Here is an 18,969-nt window from a genome sequence, read left to right as displayed (position 1 = left end):
ATAACTTTCTGATAGACCAGTATACTTTTTTTAAAAAAAAAAATCTGCAGCACTGAAAGGTCTAAAAATGATTAATTGCACCCATTAAATTTTCCAGAACTACTCATTTGAAATCGAATGTCAATTTAGAGCAAACGCTGACTGTTTTAGCTTCCTCAGATAAACAGCTAGCTTTCCCCCTAGCTTTCTAGCTCAGAACTATACAGCAACTGAAAACCTGCTGTGAACTCATAGAAGGTAGACAATACGTTCCTCTAAGGCAACAGAATATGGATCAGATGTGTTGCAACCAGCATGAGTGATGTCTGGGGGGCTCTAAATTATTCAGGCTAATTCTACTGCGTCTTCCCTCCTCTCACCACCAGGGAAAACCAGGACTTCCAGGAGTTCAGGGACCTCCTGGCTTGAAAGGACTGCAGGTGAGCAAGGGCATAGCTGGACATGGCTTTAAATGTACGTTGTTTGCATGGACAGATGGGGCTGCTTTCTCCCAGGCACTGCTTAAACCTTGGCCTGGCTACCTATTTTGACAGCCAGGCCCAAGAGATAAGAGGAAGAGTGAGCTGCCATTGCTAACCAGCCACAGAAGGTGCTCCACAACCACCCAGTTGGGGTAGTGAACAAAGAGGATTAAGGCTGCAGTGCAGAGATGCAGGAGGAGGGAGCATAAAATTCCAGAGAGGGAGATAAGGGGAATCACTGAGCCAAGGCTGTTTAAATAGCTATGACTCAGGTGTGCTTCATTCATTGGGTGGTTTGGTGATGTCGGTGATGTCGTGTTTCCACTAATCTGTCTGTTGCATCTTTCCAGGGGGAGCCAGGTTCTCCAGGAATAGGAATCCAAGGTCCAGAAGTGAGTGTGGCCAGTGTGTGTGTGTGTGTGTGAATAGTTTCTGCAACCATGTGTTGTGATTAAAACAAAACCCACCCACTTCTCTCTTCTTTCTCAGGGGGAAATTGGACAGAAAGGCTCACCTGGTAATCCTGTAAGTAGAATCTCGCCTTGCCTTGTTCAGCCACGTTAAGGCAGGTCAGCCACAGTAGACCTGCCATGCCTCAGCACCAGATGACTCAGCACCAGAGCCTGGTTCAGGGATCCTCTAGCATAGAAATTGGTACTCACCTGGAAGGTCTTAGACTCAGGATCCACGCAACCCTGATGACCCAGCAGCAAAGTCCCGAGAGGAGCAATGTGGAGTTAACTGCTTTGCAAGGGGTTATGACCTAGCATGGAAATTACCACTCATTTGCAGAAGGCTCTTCGGTATTCCAGACAAGGGGAATGAACTGGGGTCTGGGGCAGAGTTTTATCAAAGCTCCTTTTCCTTTTCTCAATAATCCTTGTATGATTCCCCTACCCAGAGACCTCCAAATTTGCCTTGTCGTTTGAGTTGCAGGTATAATCGACTCTGCCCTGAATGCATGGGCATAGCCAGAGGGTGGGGGGGGGCAGCAGCTCACCAAAATCAAGTAGATAAGGAAAAATACTTCACTGGAAGTAGCAATAATCAGAATGTTTGAAATTGAAAGGCTCACTACGGTCACTTGGAGGATGATTTCTCTGAGCACTTAGGGTCAAAAGAAAGTAATTTAAGCAGCTCTTGTTGAGAAATTCTGAATCTGCTAGACAGAGCTAGACAGAAGATGATGCCCCGCCCCCACCCCCAAATCCTGGCTATGCCCATGCCTGAATGTGTAGACTTCCTTCACCAGGGCAAGTGGAGGATGCCCCAAAGGATGGCACACAGAACATATCTAGACCCAAAACTACGCCAACTTTTTTTGTGGTTCCTCCAGGTAGGAGTGTACGGAACGTTCTGAAATTGATAGCAAGAAAATCCAATGGCATCTCTACTTTCCCCCCGAAAGGCTTTGCAAACTCCCAATGCAACCTTTGCTAACCTGGTGCCCTCCCGAGATTTTGAGCCATAATCCTCATCAGCTGGCTAGTCCAAAGCATTGGGGGAGGGGGAACCAGGTTGGCAAAAGGTATGTGGCAAAAGCCTAACAAAAGGAAATGTTTTGCTATTGAGATATCTTCATGTTTCCAGAACCCAGCTTTGTTCTTCCTGTCTCTTTCGCTTGTGCTGTGATTCTCTTTTTTCTATGCCACAGGGACCTCCGGGACCTCGAGGGCCACCAGGAAATGTTGGGGGAAAGGGGGAAAAGGTGAGCATTGGCATCTGGGTTGTATAATTTGCAGTGAGAACGGAGAAATGGCATCTAATAGCCTTCATGGCTGTGGTGGGTTCATCTTTAATTTCTTATTCATTACCAGTGAGCTGTTGCATCGAATGAATGATGAAACAGATAAAATATCAGTGAAGTGACATGTACTCCTATTCCAAGGTGAACCTCAGTAGAAAACTGCTTTAATTCTGTGCTGTTCACAGCACCATTTCGCTGAGGATAGAATTACTGGTTTGCACCCTGCAGCAACTATCCCATATTCCATTGCATTAATATAGGAGCGTGGGAGACACTGTGTTTGCAAAGTATACTTTATATCCCACAATATCTGTGCAAGATATTAGAAAACTCCAGCATAGATTGTGTTGGGCCTTGACCATGTTTTAAAGCAAATGACACCTCTTCTGCCATTAACATCAGAATGTTGTCAGCTTGGATGTAATACTGCTCTTTTCCCTATAGGGCTCCCCAGGACTTAAAGGTGCCATAGGACCCACTGGACCTCCAGGTGCCAGTGTTACTGGCCCACCAGTAAGTGCCATTGCTTTGTAGCTCCGGAAATCTTACAACCAACCAGCGCTTTGTGCTTTCTGACTCTTGTTGTCCTGATATTTTCCTCCAGGGCCTAGAAGGCCAGCAGGGCCTCCCGGGAGTTCCTGGATCCGATGGTTCAAAGGTGGGCAAGCTGTGTGCTTTGAAAGAAGACTTATCTGAAAACTAAAATGATCCTGTCTAATCATCTGGCTGCACCAGGTTCTTAATTACCCATGAACCACTCAGTTCTGACAATCCCACTGCTGGCAAAAACCTGCACTGGCCTTGAAAGCCTTAAAACAAAAGGAACTTGATAGGCCTGTCAGATGCATCCTGCCATGGCTGCTAGGTTTTCCATTTGTTCCATGTTTCTAGGGACAGGTCTGAGCAGTTTTTCATTTGTCTCACCACTTTCCCCAGGATAAGCCTATGTTTGCTGCTGAATTGTAACAATCCACAGCAAAAACTGTTTGACATTTGCTCTGATTCAGTAGTAAACAGCAGGTTTTCCCAGGGAAAAGCATTGGGACAAGCAGAAATGTGTGGGTGAGCCCTCAGTGCCCTCTTTAATATTGAAGAGGGGCTTGAGCAACTAAAAATTCGCTCATGCTGCTTCTCACCTTCTTAGATGCTCTGTGAAAAATTACCAGAGTGATGCCCCTGAGTCCTGCTGGCCCTTTGCCCGCCTCGAGGCCACAGCACTTGCCTGACCCCACTCTCTTTGGAAGCAGGCTCTGAAACGAAAGTACTGAAAGCCTGAATTTTGAAGCTTTGGATCCAGCTTTGGCATGACTAATGTGTGGATGTTTCGTGTAAACACTTCATTTCCACCCCAAAATAAGACTGACTAAAGATGACTGAAGCGGCTGAGGGTCAAAGAGCGAAGCATGCAGCACAGAACATGCTTTCTCGTTTGCAAAGCAGAGATGATTGTTCACACCGTGGCGGTTTTGAAATCTGCAGTGCAAATGCTCAGCACTGTTCTAACGACGAGCGGTGCCTCAAAGGCCAACATATGGCGCTGAAAAATAAATTGGATTTGGGGTGCGTACTCTTCTTTAATAACTCCCAATGTTAGCAAGAGAGATAAAGGGGGTTATTAATTATGTGCGCCTCTTTTGAGGGAAGACCTTCAATTATTCAATAGGAGCCACTGTGTGCAGCCCTCAAAGATCTGTTCCGTGGTCCTTGGTGTTCTCAAGTCATTCCGATTGAATTCAGCTTGTCACTCAGCTTGTTTATCAGTGCAGCAATGCTGTTATCATGTCGGGTGGAAGGTAAGGGTGGGCCGTGCCACAGATGCTGGAGGGGGGGGGAAGTATATAGTTCAGTGGTAGAGCATCTGCCTTGCATGAAGAATGTCCAAATTTCAATTCCCCATGGCATATCCAGGTGCGGCTGGGAGAGACTCCTTGCCTGAAACCCCAGAGAGCCACTACCAGTCAGTGCAGACGGTACTGAGCAAAATGGACTTCTGACTTTGTATAAGGCAGCTTCCCATATTCCTTCTCCGCTCCTACACCACTGCCTGAGAAAGATTCCACAGCAGAGTTTGGACCTGAGATACTTCCAGTCTTAAAGCCTGGCACCATTCAAATGCACGTGTACACCCACCTATAGCCCCCTCTTCACCACTGCAAAGCTGTTTCCCAATCAGCTGGGCACTGGTGAGGCAGACTGCTGGGAGGGGAGGTTTAAACCTCCCTTCCCGGTGATTCTCTCTCTGCCCCTCAAGCTGATTGGAAAATGCTAAGCAGCAAAAAAAGAGAGAGGAGAATTGCTCCTTTGGGAGTCACAGCTTCAAGGCATGCCAGGCACCTTAAGGTAGTAGTTCCTGGTGGAACTGGCTTCCCTCACTTTTCTTAGTGGGAAAGGTGAGATGCAAGGAAAGACTTTGGGAACTGCTACTTCAAGGTACCCCAGGTGAGGAAAGCCTTTAGGAACTGGCATCTTGAGAAGGTGGATCCTGATGGAGCCAGCTTCTCTTACCATTTCAGATGGTCCTGGCAATGATCACCAAGTGCTTCAGAAGATTCCTAGGAAGAGCTGTAGGGAACACAGAGGAATTTGCTTGTTTGTTTTTACCTGAAGCCACTGCCACACAAAACAGGTAGGTAGCTGGCAGGCCAGTTGAAAAGGCTTCAGGAGCTAGTTCTGGCCCAGGGGCCACTGTTTACATCCCTCTTGTAATGTAAGTCCACATGATTTCTGAGCAACAGAGGAGTTTTTTAAAGGTGGGCAAGGGATTAGTTAGCTCAGAGGTTCCAGACAGTGGGACATCAGAAGGCATGAGTGGAGTGAAAGAAGCAGGCCAAAGAGAGCTGATCAAAGGAGCTTGCAGGTGTGCTTCTTTGCACATCTGAGAAGCAAATGGGACCATGTAATCACTCTGCACATGTGTGTGCATGTGTGCTATTGCCAGCAGCACGCTTCTCCAAATATTTGACTCTTCTTTCTCCTCCTTTCTTTTTCTCTAGGGTGAAAAGGGAGCCAGAGGAGAGAAGGTGGGTCAGCCTCCTTCTCCATCCCAAATTTTGCAACTCTTAAGTTCCTTTTGGTGTCTTTCCACACTGTCAGCATCTTATACAACAAACACCTGCTGTTTTGTCATGTGCTGCACACAATTCTCCCAGTTCTTATCTTTCTGGGGATGCAATGCACTGGCTGGGAGAAGCACGTTGCACCTTTGAGTAATATAAGGAGGAGCCAGAAACACCCTGCCATTCTGCCACTCCTTGTTCATATGGACCAGAAGTGTTACTCTGGGGATAACAACCCATGACTCTTGATTAAGTGTCCCATTCCAGAGCCCCTAAGAACATAAGAGGAGTCCTGCTGGTTGAAACCAAAGGCTTATCTATTCTTCTTCCACAGTGGCCAAGCAGATGCCTCTGGAAAGCCCACAAGCCATACATGAGCTGGGATAGCTTAGCCAGTAGAGCATGGGATTCTTACTTGCAGGGTTGTGGGTTTGAGCCCTACATTGGGCAAAATATCCCTGCATTGCAGGGGGTTGGACTAGATGACGCTTGTGGTCCCTTCCAACTCTACAAATTCCATTAGCACAGTAGCCTTCTCCAGTAGGAAAGGATCCCTGTGCTCCCACTCCTTGGTTCCCAAGTGTCTCTCCCTCCTTACCCTCCTCACCTTTATCTTCTCAGGGAGATTCTGGTGAGTGCAGCTGCCAGCCCGGCCCTCGCGTGGACTCAAGCAACATTGGCCTTCCGGTAAGCGTCACTACATGCTCCTGCTGCCCCCAAGGCCTTGGGGATTCGCTGCCAGGCTGGATGATGGTTCAAGCCACCTGTGCTCCCCCATTCTCCGCTCAACGCCTTTGCTGCTCCGGAGGCTGGAACGCCCATGTCCTGCTTGGCCTTTGCTAAACGCTCTCCCCTTTTGGACCCGCAGGGTGCCCCAGGACTGTGGATCGGGACTTCCTGGCAGCCTCAGCCGGGCCCTCAGGTGTGTGGGTGTGTGTATGTGCATGCTTGCTCCTCTGTGCGTAGCGACCTTGGCTCCTTTCTCCCCATCGCCCGCCCCGTTGCTCTCTTAACATCTTCCTCTCTTTTTCTTTGTGGTGTTCACAGGGACCGCCAGGTGTTCCAGGCCCTCCAGGCCCACCAGGAGCTCCTGGGAGGCAGGTAAGTGGTAGGAGAGCCATATACCCCAGCATCTTGCAGACAATAACAGGTATGCATTGTCAGTGCCAGCTCCTGTATTCTTTGTGGTGGTGGGGAGTGGATAAGGCACAGCATTAGTGGACTCAGTTAACCTGGAAGAGACAGGGCTTCCAAGCCCAGAATTCACTCCCACTCCCCCTGACTTCCTTGGTTGTGCAGTGCACAGGAAGAGCAGCAGCTCTGCTTAGATGGGGACCCAGTCCTGGTGCTGTGTGCTGTGCTAAGCAAATGAGTTGTGTTGTGGGTGTGAGCCAGTGTACTGCCCTCAGCAGTTCTCATCGCACCCTCATGGAAATGACACGGAATGCTAAAAAGCTTTGGGAAGGTGGAGAAGTCTGGCAAGAGTCCCAATGCCATGACCCTTTTCTTGCTGGGCCATCCCTGTGTTGGTTGATCAAGAGCAGGAGGCAGAAATTGCTCTCCAAAAGCAACACTATACCTGTTTGTTCTATATGTTGCCCTGGCAAAGGGGAGCCCTTGGTACCACTTGGATGGAGAACCAGTTCACAACATTTCCTTTCCTCCCCTCCCAGAACACAGACATCAGTGTGGGGTGATGAGCCTAGTTCCTCCACCCCAACTAAACATAATGGCAGAGGCTTGTTTTGACTTAAGACACATTGGTTGGTCACAGAACAGAGAACTGTGGCAACGTTCCACATGGAACATGTGCAACTGATGTATTCCCGTCTTATAGACCTTTTCATTCTAAAGGGCATCTAAATCTTAGCCATGCCTCCCCATCCCCTCTACACAACTGCTGGCTGCAAGAGCAAAAGGTGTGCCTTCTAGAGGTGGGGAGAATACCATGCAAGCATTATGAGTCCTGACCTAAGATGCAGAAAATCATACGCACCCATGATACTTCTCCTAAGCCTCCACACCCCCAGCCCTTATCTTTATCTTATCTTTCTTTAAGTCTTGTTTCATCTTCTTGGATGCTCACCAGATTTCTATGGGTTTCCCATTTATCTCTGAGATTCATCTTCTTGACTGCCACTGCTTCTGTCGGTGATACCCACAAGGGTGTTTTTCTTTCCAGAATATCTCCGTATCTCCTCCATACATTGTACATACAGGCTTCTTCTTATTACATGATTGAAGAAGGCCTTATGTGTTTTTGCTTTGCCATGGGGGAGAAATTTGATTCAGTTCACATTTAAAAGTGGGTCTATCAAATTTGCATTTTCCAAAATAATATGAGAACCAAAACAGCATGCAAAAGTGTGTTTATTAGGAGAAATTTGAAATGAAATGCTAAAAAAAATTCATTAGCATTTTTTAAAGGAAATTGCTACAGAAATGTGGAGAACTGAATTTAAAGGCTCGTCCAGACTTTTGCTTGTCCCACTGCTCCCCCACCCCCAGGAAAGTCTACTCTCTAGCACTGAATCAGAGCAAACATCAGTCGGGTTTTTCATGAATTGACATTTGCTCTGAATGAGTGCTAAAGAGCAGGTTTTCCCTGGGAAAGGAGTGGAAGAAGTTGAAAACTGCTCGCACCCATGCTTTCTAGGTATGGGATTGTGGAAGTGGGGATGAGCCCTAAGACTGGAAAAACCAGGAACTAAGAGAACTGAAACTGACAGGTTTTTCCATCCCTAGTGTGGATGAAGAGCCATGCTGGGGACTTAGGGGAGCTCAAAGGGAAGAAACAGGGTTCATCACATCACTAGATCTCTCAGGTCAGAGAGAGGAATAGGGAAGTCCTGACTTGGTGGCGACAGTCACCAGCAGACTGTCAATGATTGGTTGTTACCCTGATGAAGAAGGTACATAGGAGGCTGCCAACCAATGGAGAGGCCAGTGTAGGAGCCAGTCAGGGCTTGAGGAATAGGTAAAGGAGTTGGAAAGACGCAGAGAGGGATGTTCTGGTGCTCGCTGAAAGGCGTGGAAGGCAGGTATCGTCGGTCCCAAGTTCTGGTGCTTTTGACGTGCCAACGTCTTGCAGCAGAAGCCCTTTGAGATAGCAAATATCACTTCAGGAGGCAACAGCTGGGAAGCACTCAAAATATTCAAAGTTTCTCCTTGCCTTTAGGGCATCCCAGGACACAATGGCTTGCCGGGACTGCCTGGGCCGGTGGGAGACTTGGTAGGTACAGGACTGCAGTGTCCGCCTTTTCCTGCCCTCGCTCAGGCCTGTGCTTAGTGCTACCCCCTTTTGCTCAGCTCTTCCCCAAGCCTCCTCCATCACCCCACCAAGGAGAAGTGCAGAAGAGGTGCAAACTAGAAGCTATGTTTTTATCAAAAGCAGCGACCAGGAGGCTGCTGGAGGGAATCTGTTAGGTGTTTATGCTGCTTTTGGCACGATTCCCTAGAAGCTCATGGCTCCGATAAAAAAGAAAAGGAAGATGGCTCTGTTTTATCAATGCAATTTTTTCCCTCTCCTCCTTTCCATCTCCCCATTGCAGGGACCACTGGCTGCTGAGAGCATGGCTGTCCTCAAGGTAAGGCAAAAAGGACCTCTGGCTGGCTTTTGCTCTGGTGTGAGCGACAGAATGTGAGACGGCAGCAAAAGCTGTCCTCTCAAGAAAAGGTTAGAAAATCACCTGCCCAAGGCGTTTCTGTGGTTGGATGGAGGGCTGGACTGCAGCAGTGATTCAGTAAGCCATGGTCTGTGGGGCATTCTTCAGGTGATCCTAGAGACTGTGATACAATAATTTTTGATGTTTTAATTATTTATTGTATTTTTTATATTTTATGTCTTTATTTTATTTTGAGTGCCACCCTGGGCAACTTTTCCAAGGAAGGGTGGCATAATAACAATAACAACAGCAGCTGCAATGGCAACAACAATAATAATGGAATATACCAGAATCACTTGCCACAGCAAATGGTGACAAACTCCAACAGAATTGTGCTGAGCGCACAGAGCAACAGGGAAAATGAGGCAATTATTAGGAAGGCGTTGCCACATTTGCAGATGCTCCATCTTACTGAGATGATAGTCAGTGAAAGTGCTTCTGCAACAAACCCCAGTGCAGAAATGACACAGACTGTCCTGCCAGTATCCTTCTCACCAGAGCTGGCAGGATTCCTCCACTCCTCGTTACTTGTGCATCATTCACAATACAAATAGTACATCATTTAATACAAATGTTGACAATTAATGTTGGAAAGGCAGCAGGCAGTGCAGGAATATTCTGCTTCTCACCCTCTTTTTCTTCTTCCCTTGCCAGAACATTTGTGGAGACTGTGCTAACATACAAGCTTCTCAAGTTCCCGGCGCAACCAAAGGCGAAAAGGGTGACCAAGGCATGCCGGGAGCCCCTGGCATAGATAATTGTGCACGGGTGAGTAGCCAGTCAGGCTTTGGTCACATTCAGATTCCTGTAGCTAGGATTGAAGAGCACTGTAAATCAGACTGTGAAATCCGTGACCTTGCAATAGCACGAGTCTATAACAGCCCATTCTGCCAAGATGATGTGACACATTTGTGCATTTTAGTAAGTGATGGGAAATGCTAAAAACTCAGGACACATGAACATTTGAGAGCCAGATATTTTTTTAAAAAAATCATTATGTTTATTGATTATAAAACAATTCTGAAGGCATGAAACGCACATATATCCAATACAAACATTTCATCTCAGAATGTAATATACAAATGTGTAATATGGTTCACCGTCAAAATAATTCTGCCAAATCTTTCACAACAAATCATTACAAGATCTGTCCATCCAAAGTTTCCACTTCTGTTATTTCTTTCCCAATAATTATATTGATCACTGCCCAGACTTTATTTTTCCATTATCTAACCACTAGAGTTTTTTCCTTTTTTTCTGTCTAATGGCAATTCTTAACATTTTGGGAGGTCAGTGATATATGTTAAATGTGATAAATTCAGGGTGGTTTGTTTGGGGTTTTTTTACTGTTGGAGAGCTCAAATATCAGAAAGTGACTTTTTTCTCAGTGTAATGAAATCCTTCCCTCATTCCCATAATAAACCAGTAAATGTTGGCAAAGAGTGCAGGAGAGCCCCAAAATATGCTTGCAGAGGGAAATGCTTTCTGGTGCTGTCTTGCTCAATTTCAACAAATCACAGAAATGCCTTTGGTCAACATGCCAACATATAGTCCTATGTAGAGTCCCATTTTTATATACAGAAGGGGGTTGTGACTGTGTGATCAAGTGGCCCCTCACATCCCCCCCACCACCTATGCTTTGGACTTCCTGTTTGCATGAGAGCTGCACAGATAGAGCTCATCAGTCATGGGATTCAGGTTGACATGTTAGGCTCCACCTGTAGGGGTTCCTATGGAAGTGATAGGCCCAACACAAGGACATTGGGCATGACCAGGAGTAGGGCAATCATACATATTTTGCCTTACTTGCCAGCACCTTTCCAGGCATGACCCAGAACTGACATAAGCAGCTCCAATAGCTGGGTTTTATTGGATTACACCTACCAAATGCCACTCATGGTCCAAGATTGATGGACCACTGAAATATTGCAAGGGGTTCTGGGGTGCACTAGTCAGGTCACCCACTGCTTCACTGGCATCCCTTGAAAATATGGCTGCTCACGTGTTTCTGGCAAGTGCTGAGCTGTAATGGTAAGTCATACTACAAACTCTGGGTAAGAAATTAAATTTCTGTATCTCTTCTGCTTTCAGTGCTTTGCTCTTTACCCCAGAGCAGAAGAGGCTCGGGTGAGTAAAACTCTTGGCTGAGTATCTATGGAGAGGGAATCATGGAAAAGATAAAAGCCTAAAATATGCTATGAGTTAACTAATCAATAGTACCTTTCTTCCACCCAGTGGTATGCAAAAAGTGTCCTCATCAGCACATACTATTTGCACTAAGGGTTCATCATCAGCCAAGTGAGGAGACCAAGTTCTGTGTCCTCTTGATCATCATGTTCTCACTAGCAGTGCTGTACAGGTATATATATGCCTGCAGCAAAATGCCAGTCTATACTGATACAATTCGAGACCCTTTTGCCCTATACTATCCTTGATCCAAGACACTTCACTCTTCAGCTCAAGTTGCTGAGACTTCAGGTTCAGCAAAGCTTAGGGGAAGCTTAGGGGATTCTGAAGATATGTGTATTTCACATCATTCCTTGATCTCCAAAGGTACCTTGAGTAGATTATTATGGTGAGCTAAAATCCGACGATAATTCCAGAAAGTCAGTGGTTGTGCCTTCCATGGGTGAAATACCATGGCAGAACCATGGCTTGGCATAAATGTGCAAGGATGCAGGTTCCTCTGAGGAGGAGATTGCAGCTACCCTTGCCCTCCATGGTTGTTTTGCTGCTAAGTCATGGCCTGGACAGACCATGAGCTGTAGCTAAGAATAAACCTATGAAGAGAGCTAACCACAAGCCCAGGTTTGGGTAATTCAGTGTGGTGCAGTAGCAAAAATAATTGCATAGCAAGGTCCCAGACCCTCCCGGGATGCTGGAATAAAGACACATGAAACAGTATTTTGGGTTAATGGGTGAAAAAGGCCACAGCTTTATTGGTTACAGAATGTAAGTGCTGTTGGCTTAGGCATTGGAAACCACACGACTATATCTGACTCCTGCCCATCTGCAGGAAGTCTTGGAAGGGTTAACCACCAGTAGGGGGAGTCCTGTTGATGCACATCAACTAGGAACTCCCCCAGGGTCACCACTAGGGGTTGGGCCATGGCCCTAGCCCCCCATCTGGGGTTTCAGAAAGAAACCATGCCTCTCGGATTCCTTTAACGGAATACCCTTGAAAAGGGGACGAGTCCTTGGCCACGGGCAGTTTAAATAGCCCGTGCCACGCCCCCAGACTGTCCAGATTGGTCAGCCAGGGATGACATGGCCGAGGACCCCCCCAGTGGTGCAGGGGCTATCCCGCTCCGTGCGCGTGGATAGGGCTTGCTCCCAGCCTGCAAGGTCATTTCCCTGGGAACTGGAAATGGCTCTGTGGAGGAGAAAACCAGGCCAATGAAGGAAACTCATCCAGTTAACAAGCAGAATCTGAGGCAGTATTATTGTATCTGAATAGTATACAGTACAAATAATTAAGGGATGGGTGGAATCAATAAAAAGTACCTAACCACAAATATATCTAAGCAAGCACACCAGACAAGATGGAGTGTCTCTCCTCTGGGCGCCAAGGGGAAGGGCTATCAAATAGCAAATGCAGCTTGGAACAGTGCGGTTGGGCAGTTTCAACTGGGTATTGGGTATTTTAACTGGGTATTGGGCAGTTTTAACTGGGTATTGGGGAAAATAAGAAATCACCATGGCCCTGTTCTGTGATCCTGTTCAGAATCAAGGACCTTTGCAACTTTATTTGTCTTTTTTAAAAAATGGTGGAGATGCAATGATATATTACCCACTTTAGAATGAGTCTAAATATAGAAGTATTTTGTCTGTAGTCAACAGTCCATGCAAATAGGCAGCCCAAAACAGCTGCTACACTGATTTAATCTTCTATGGGATTGTGGGTTCTGGAAAATGTAAGTTCCCTAGCCCAGTGCCAGTTCACTGATCTGTTCTGATGTGAATTCTGGCATTAAAGTTGGGTCTTGTTCCAAAGGGAAATGGATCCGAAAGTCTGAGTTGGCTCCTCCTTGAGGCTGCAACCCTATATGCACTTAGCCTGGAATAAGTCCCATTGAACTCAGTGGAACTTACTTCTGGGTGAACATGCCTAGGATTGAACTGTAAATTATGCAATCTTAGGTCTGGCAATGACCAATTTTACTGCATGGTCATCATTGCTCAGTTTACTGAGATTTCTCTCTAGAAGCTGTTTTCTTGAAATAAGTCCAAATAGATGTTCATTGGTGGTGGGGTTGTGTGAAAATCCAGGACTATTGGGCTGAAGCAACTAGCATAAACAGAGCTCATTCTCATGACCTATGTCTTAAATATTTTTTTTCTGTTTGTCTATTTAAAAAAAAATCTGGAAGAGGACAAAGAGCACATCAGGAAATTTTTACCAGTTGAATCACAACTACCAGAACTGCAAACAGCAAAAGGTCTTGTGGCACCTTAAAGAATATCAAATTTAATTATGGCACAAGGTTTCATGGACCATGGGTTTGAGCCACAATCCTGAACTGGTAAACATACATATCACATAACAGGGGAAGGAATGTGTAGGAGTGAATTCAGAGGGAAATGAAATGCAAGAACAACAAAGAGCGACAATTATCTGAAAGCAAAATAGTTACAGTGACTGATTAACAAGGTGGGACCACTCCCTTCTTAACTGGACAATGTAACTATTATGTTTTCAGGTAATTGCATCCTTTGTTAGTTGCACTTTATTTCCCTCTGAACTCATTCCTGTGCTTTTTCACTCATTCATATTTGCATGTATATATGCTTGCCAGTTCAGGCTTACACTTAGTGCAATGGATGGAATGTGGTCTTCAAAAGCTATTTATTCATAATAAATTTGTTAGCTCTTAAAGTGCCATGTAACATTTTGTTGTTCTTCCTTCAACAGACCAGCATGGCTATCCTTCTGGCAATTGCAAGGATCACATTAGCTTGTAAACTGAAAGCTGCTGGAAGTCCTCCTCCAGTAGATGCCATTCTTTGTTTGGAAACTGCTGGCATCCTTTAACTGCGTAGAAAGGTTGGGATTGACTCAGTGCATCTTGTCTTCCCTTCCAGGGCGATAGTAGCAATGACCAAGATTGTGCTGGAGGTCCCGGCCATCCTGGAATCCCTGGATTACCTGGAGAGAGGGGGGAACAGGTAATGTCACCCAATTGTTGATGTTTTAATTATGTTTTTAGATATACTGTAAGCCACCCAGAGTGGCTAGGGAAACCCAGCCAGATGGGTGGGGTATAAATAAATAAATTATTATTATTATTATTATTATTATTATTATTATTATTATTATTATTACTATTATGACATCAAGGAGCCACAATGCTGCCACAATATCTTGAGTTTAGGAATTATAATTTTCTCTTTGCTTCTCCATCTGTGCAGGGCCCAGCAGGCCCAAGAGGACCTCCTGGACCAATTGTGAGTACATCAGCTTCTGCTTTTTTGTTTCCATTTGCAATAAAGATTTTTAGCTGCCCTTCTGGTGCCTGTGCACCATTCACAATTTGCAACAATTTAAAATCACAATGCAAATGCTTTTGTTTTCTCCCTCAAGCCTTTGACCCTTGCAGCATCCTTTTCACCACAGACTGAAACCTGTCCAAAGAGCCAGGGAGAGAAAATGCATTTAAATATAACCTTCCTCTTTTGTGCCTGGTCCATGGTGTATATTTGGTCTTTTACATCCAGGCTGTGAGCAGCTGCTCATTGTGTTTAATACAAGTTCCGACCAAAAGGGCTCAAATTGCACTGGGGAGAAGGAAGGGATAGGCAGGTCTCTGTACTCCAAGGTAGCCTTGCTTTTGGGGAATACGGCGATGGATTCATTTGGAAAGGTGAGTCCATCACACTGGTGCTGCGATGGGAGAAATTAAGTCCTACTTGTGTCAGGAAAGCCCTGTCCATTCAAGCCAAATCTCTGTTTTCAGTTTCCTCTATCTTCACCCACCTTCCCTAGCCTAGCCAATGTGATTGCCAAGGTATGATTTCACTGTTTCTTCCCATAGGGCCCCCCAGGTTTTCCTGGAACGCCTGGCGCACCTGGATTACCTGTAAGAACCCAGTATAGCACGTGCTCTGTGCAGTCCTTTGTCGCCGCCGCTTGTTTGGCTTCTCACCCCTCCTCCTCCTCCCTCCTATTCCAGGCTCTGTATCTAATAGCACAGCCAACCTCCCATGCACACTTGGTCACATGATCTAACCCCCGCCCCCATATAGTCAAGTTGCCTGATAAAGGCCCATCTTCTGTAGATGTGGATCAGCAGGACTGGAAGGCTCTCCAACCTTTTGGCAACATGGGAATCATCTATTCTGGGATTCATCCTAGCCCCCAAACTGGTTAATCAGGGTCATTCTGTGGTCTTCCCTCAGCCCCATACAAGCATATTCTAAAACCTTCCAGAGTCCTGGCTGTGAAGGGACATCTTCACCTCTGCCAAATGCTGAGAAACCTTGACAGATCTAGTCACATTTCTGCCCACAAAGATTATGCATAGAATGTATTCCCACAGTTAACTTTTCTCTCAGTGCATAGCTTGTCCAACAATTGTTGGCTGCTCATTGTGAGTTGAATCCCTTCAGATGAAGTGGTTCCACTTGACTGTGAACCCATGGCGGATAAACGCTGGGAAAATGTCAAGGAACAAGAAAGGAGATTCCAACTGAACATACGCAAAAACTTCCTGACAGTAAGAGCTGTTCAGCAGTGGAATGGTCTCCCTCAGGAGGTTGTGGACTCTCTTTCCTTGGAGGTTTTTAAGCAGAGGTTGGATGGCCATCTGTCATGGACGCTTTTGCTGAGATTCCTGCATCACAGGTGGTTGGGCTAGATGACTCTTGGGTCCCTTCCAACTCTAAGATTCTATGATTCCACTCCAAAATGAAACCGCCTTCCTTCTGTGTCGTGTATGCAAATTGTGTTTCTGGTTCTTGAAATCCTCATTCCACCCTCACCTGACCACCACCATCACCATTGTTAATTCCTTAATCTCATCCCTCAGCACCTCATCCCACTAATGGCACTGTAACTCCCACAGTCTGTGTGATTAATTGCTATGCGGCGTGGCCCTGTGCTGGTGTCAACAATGTGTTCAGTGAAAACCATCACTGCCCAGCACCGCCATGTAACCCGAACTAACCCCACATTGTTAGCAGCACCAGGGGAGCCTCTCCACTCTTGTGGGTCACATGACAATGAATAGAGAAGTCATTCTCATATTCCATGTTGTGTAGCTCTGTCAGTTAGATACAACACCCAGTTAAGGGCTGCTTGTGACACAGTGCCTTCTGGATAAAAGGTAACTGCTGGAGTGACTCCCATTGACCAGATAAATGAGCTGATGAGTTGTATGTACAGCCAGCTGCTGCTCCTGACAATTATGTAAACTGAAAATGATACTCCATTTGCTAAATATTCCACTGAAAGTTGCTAGCAAGGATGGATGAATGAGTTGTAATCTGTGGAGAATTCTGCCTGCGTCTTGGGATTTCTGTTCAGAAGTGAAGCCCAGGTTTACACCGTTCACCTTCAATCTCTCCAGATCTTAAATGGAATAGGATGGACTCCAGCTGAAACCCTTCTCTCCCCAGTGGCTTATAAGGGAAATAGTAACCCCTCCATCCCACAGTCGTAGTCAGGAGGTGCCCATGTTTTCTCATGCATTTTCCTATCACTTTCCTTATTGCAAAAAGTCTGGCCTTTGAGGGAAGCAGGTTTGTTGCACAAGAGCTCCAAATTTACTTAGATTGCAAAACCTGAATTTGCTAGTGTGTGGTCGAATCCCTCCTCAAAGCAGAAACAGTCTAGAAGTGCCCTAGAACACATCCACTGACTGGAGTTATTTCCATAGGCTCAAAATGAATTTCCTATGCCATTTGGGGTTTTCCTCTTTTTTGTGCGCAGGCTTTCTGTGTTGGGCTACTTCTTATGCTGGGGCTGCAAAAATGGGCCCACCTTTCATCCTGCCTTACAGTTCACTTCCTTGGTTGCTTTGAGAGACTGCTTCCTCCTGTGTCTTGGGCATCATGTGTGGTGATGGTTGCCCACTGCTAGTGGTGGAGGGAGCAGCTGAAAGCAGGAGAAGGAAGACTTAGATAGTTACATAGTGGAGGGACAAGGTGGGGGCCTGGTTTTCTTCACCCACTTTTTTTTCTTTGTGGGGGTGCAGCTGTTAAAGAAGATTATCTGAATGACGTTAGATATCCAAAATATTTAGAATGAGAGCACCACAAAAAATAGAAGGCAAATTTCCTGCAAGCAACTACTTGTAAGAATTCTGGCAAGACTCTCATAAGGAATGGGGGAACAATCCCCCCCCCCACACACACACTGTTCAATTTTTGGGCACAATTGAACAAAAGTTAATCAGTATCCACTGGGATTTAATTCATCACACAAATATCAACCTGATCCCATGCTTGCTTACACAAAAGTAACCTCACTGAGTTCATTGAGATTCAGGACTAAAGCATAGGGTTGCAAACTAAGATAGATTTCATTTTTACCCCAATGGAATTTAGTCAAAACAACTTGGGCTGGATTGTGTCCTCCTCCTGAACCTATTGGATGATACCATGGTTGGAGACTGGGATTGGATTTGAGCAGATTTTTGTAGCTCTTGCAGAGGTAGTTTTAGAAAGCACAAAAGAACAATGGGATAAGATGAAGATACTGATTTCTCTAGAATCCTAAAAATGGCAATGCTGGAAATGTGACATGTCAACCAAACTGTTGCTGGGAATCGCAGGTTGGGAGGATGCTATTGCACTCATATTTAGCTTGCCGGTTTCTCACAGGCATCTGGTTGGCTACCATGCAAACAGGATGCTGGACCTGATGGACCATTAGCCTGTCCCAGCAGGCTCTTTTGCATGTTTATGTTATTAAAGCTTCTCCAGTTGTTTTACTGTGCAACACACGCTACTGTGCACATTCACCAAATTGTCCAAGATGCCTTTTGCAGAGCACAAAGAAATCCAATCAGTTGACTCTTTTGTCATGATATCATTCTGGAAGAATTTTTTTGTGGGAAGGGTTGGGGAGGTACATAGTACTTTCCCTTTGAAAGAATATCAAGGTAAGCCCCGTCACTTGGACTTGAAGGTAGGTGCGTGTGTGTTCATGTGTGTGTATGAAAATTCTGTCATACAGATAACACACAGATCATGCAGCAAGGTTTCTCCCTGACTGGCCCTTTTCTAAACCAGCATCTTCAAATGTGGGAAGAAATACTGTTATAAGCACTGCCGTTCCAAAACTTTGTTCAATGCATTATCAATAATATCTTATTGGTCCAATTTCTTAAAAGAAGAGTCATCTGTGGAGAACTGAATGCCAAAAAATCTTAACAAGAGGTAAAGCTTTCCAAGCAACAGTAGCCAGATGAAGGTGGTATCTGATTGCCTCAAGGCCACTCAATACTTGTGTCACCGGGCTCTCATTTCTGCAATCCATTCTCCATTCACCCCCACCCTGCTATATGGCTTAGAGCACCCTCCCACCCACCCACACCAAATGCAATTAAATGAAAAGGGGACAGAAAATGTGAAACATCCCTTTTTTGTATTTCTTCCCAAAGGGTCTCCAAGGTGAACGTGGATCACCTGGCCCCCCTGGATCCAAGGGAGAATCGGTGAGTAATGGATCCTGCTTCTAAACTCCAGAAGAGCTACAAAACATGCAAGGGGCTTGTCGATCTAGACTAGCCCTCCCTCACCAACCTAGTGCCCTTCACATTTTTTTGACTACAAGTCCCATCAGCCCCAGTCAGCATGGCCGTAGTAGTCCAAAACATCTGGTGAAGGTCTAGAGCAACTTTCAATTAGATGTCTTAGAGGGATAGATGCTGTTAACCCTAGTTGAGATCCTCTTTGTGTGATCATGGGATCTGAGTGGCTGAAGTAAATAGTAGCAGGTGGTTTCAGCAGGAAAGTGAGTTACTAAGACAACCAAAGACATTTTTAGTGTGTATGATGGACAATCCAATATTTTGATGACTATTTTCTCTCAATGAATG

General features: G+C 45.7%; 1 protein-coding gene and 2 long non-coding RNA genes across 7 annotated transcripts in view; 1 reads left to right on the top strand and 2 right to left on the bottom strand.

Annotated features, from left to right (window-relative positions):
- Positions 1-18,969, top strand: part of COL16A1 (collagen type XVI alpha 1 chain) — a 133,125-nt gene that overhangs the window by 89,696 nt on the left and 24,460 nt on the right. The window contains exons 33-50 of one of the 5 annotated variants that reach the window (XM_079988012.1): positions 366-419; positions 812-853; positions 951-986; positions 2,116-2,169; positions 2,653-2,721; positions 2,813-2,866; positions 5,202-5,228; positions 5,886-5,951; positions 6,133-6,186; positions 6,312-6,365; positions 8,443-8,496; positions 8,816-8,851; positions 9,584-9,697; positions 11,021-11,056; positions 14,012-14,095; positions 14,339-14,374; positions 14,962-15,006; positions 18,532-18,585. In XM_079988012.1, coding sequence (XP_079844138.1) covers positions 366-419; positions 812-853; positions 951-986; positions 2,116-2,169; positions 2,653-2,721; positions 2,813-2,866; positions 5,202-5,228; positions 5,886-5,951; positions 6,133-6,186; positions 6,312-6,365; positions 8,443-8,496; positions 8,816-8,851; positions 9,584-9,697; positions 11,021-11,056; positions 14,012-14,095; positions 14,339-14,374; positions 14,962-15,006; positions 18,532-18,585 — 969 coding nt within the window. The remainder of the gene's footprint in view (positions 1-365; positions 420-811; positions 854-950; positions 987-2,115; positions 2,170-2,652; positions 2,722-2,812; positions 2,867-5,201; positions 5,229-5,885; positions 5,952-6,132; positions 6,187-6,311; positions 6,366-8,442; positions 8,497-8,815; positions 8,852-9,583; positions 9,698-11,020; positions 11,057-14,011; positions 14,096-14,338; positions 14,375-14,961; positions 15,007-18,531; positions 18,586-18,969) is intronic. The other 4 variants (XM_079988015.1, XM_079988013.1, XM_079988014.1 and 1 more) reach the window with 4 other exon arrangements.
- Positions 3,758-5,998, bottom strand: LOC307222633. The gene is made up of 3 exons (XR_013841822.1): positions 5,872-5,998; positions 4,714-4,770; positions 3,758-4,026 (listed from the first exon to the last, which is right to left on the bottom strand). It is a non-coding gene; the product is annotated as an uncharacterized lncRNA (long non-coding RNA).
- Positions 13,759-18,969, bottom strand: part of LOC307222632 — a 33,703-nt gene continuing 28,492 nt past the window's right edge. Inside the window, exon 4 of the long non-coding RNA XR_013841817.1 lies at positions 13,759-14,075. This is a non-coding gene — a long non-coding RNA (uncharacterized lncRNA). The remainder of the gene's footprint in view (positions 14,076-18,969) is intronic.

This window comes from Podarcis cretensis (genome assembly GCF_951804945.1).
Source record: "Podarcis cretensis genome assembly, chromosome: 8".
Lineage (NCBI taxonomy): Eukaryota > Metazoa > Chordata > Lepidosauria > Squamata > Lacertidae > Podarcis > Podarcis cretensis.
This window is presented reverse-complemented; position numbering and strand designations above follow the sequence as displayed.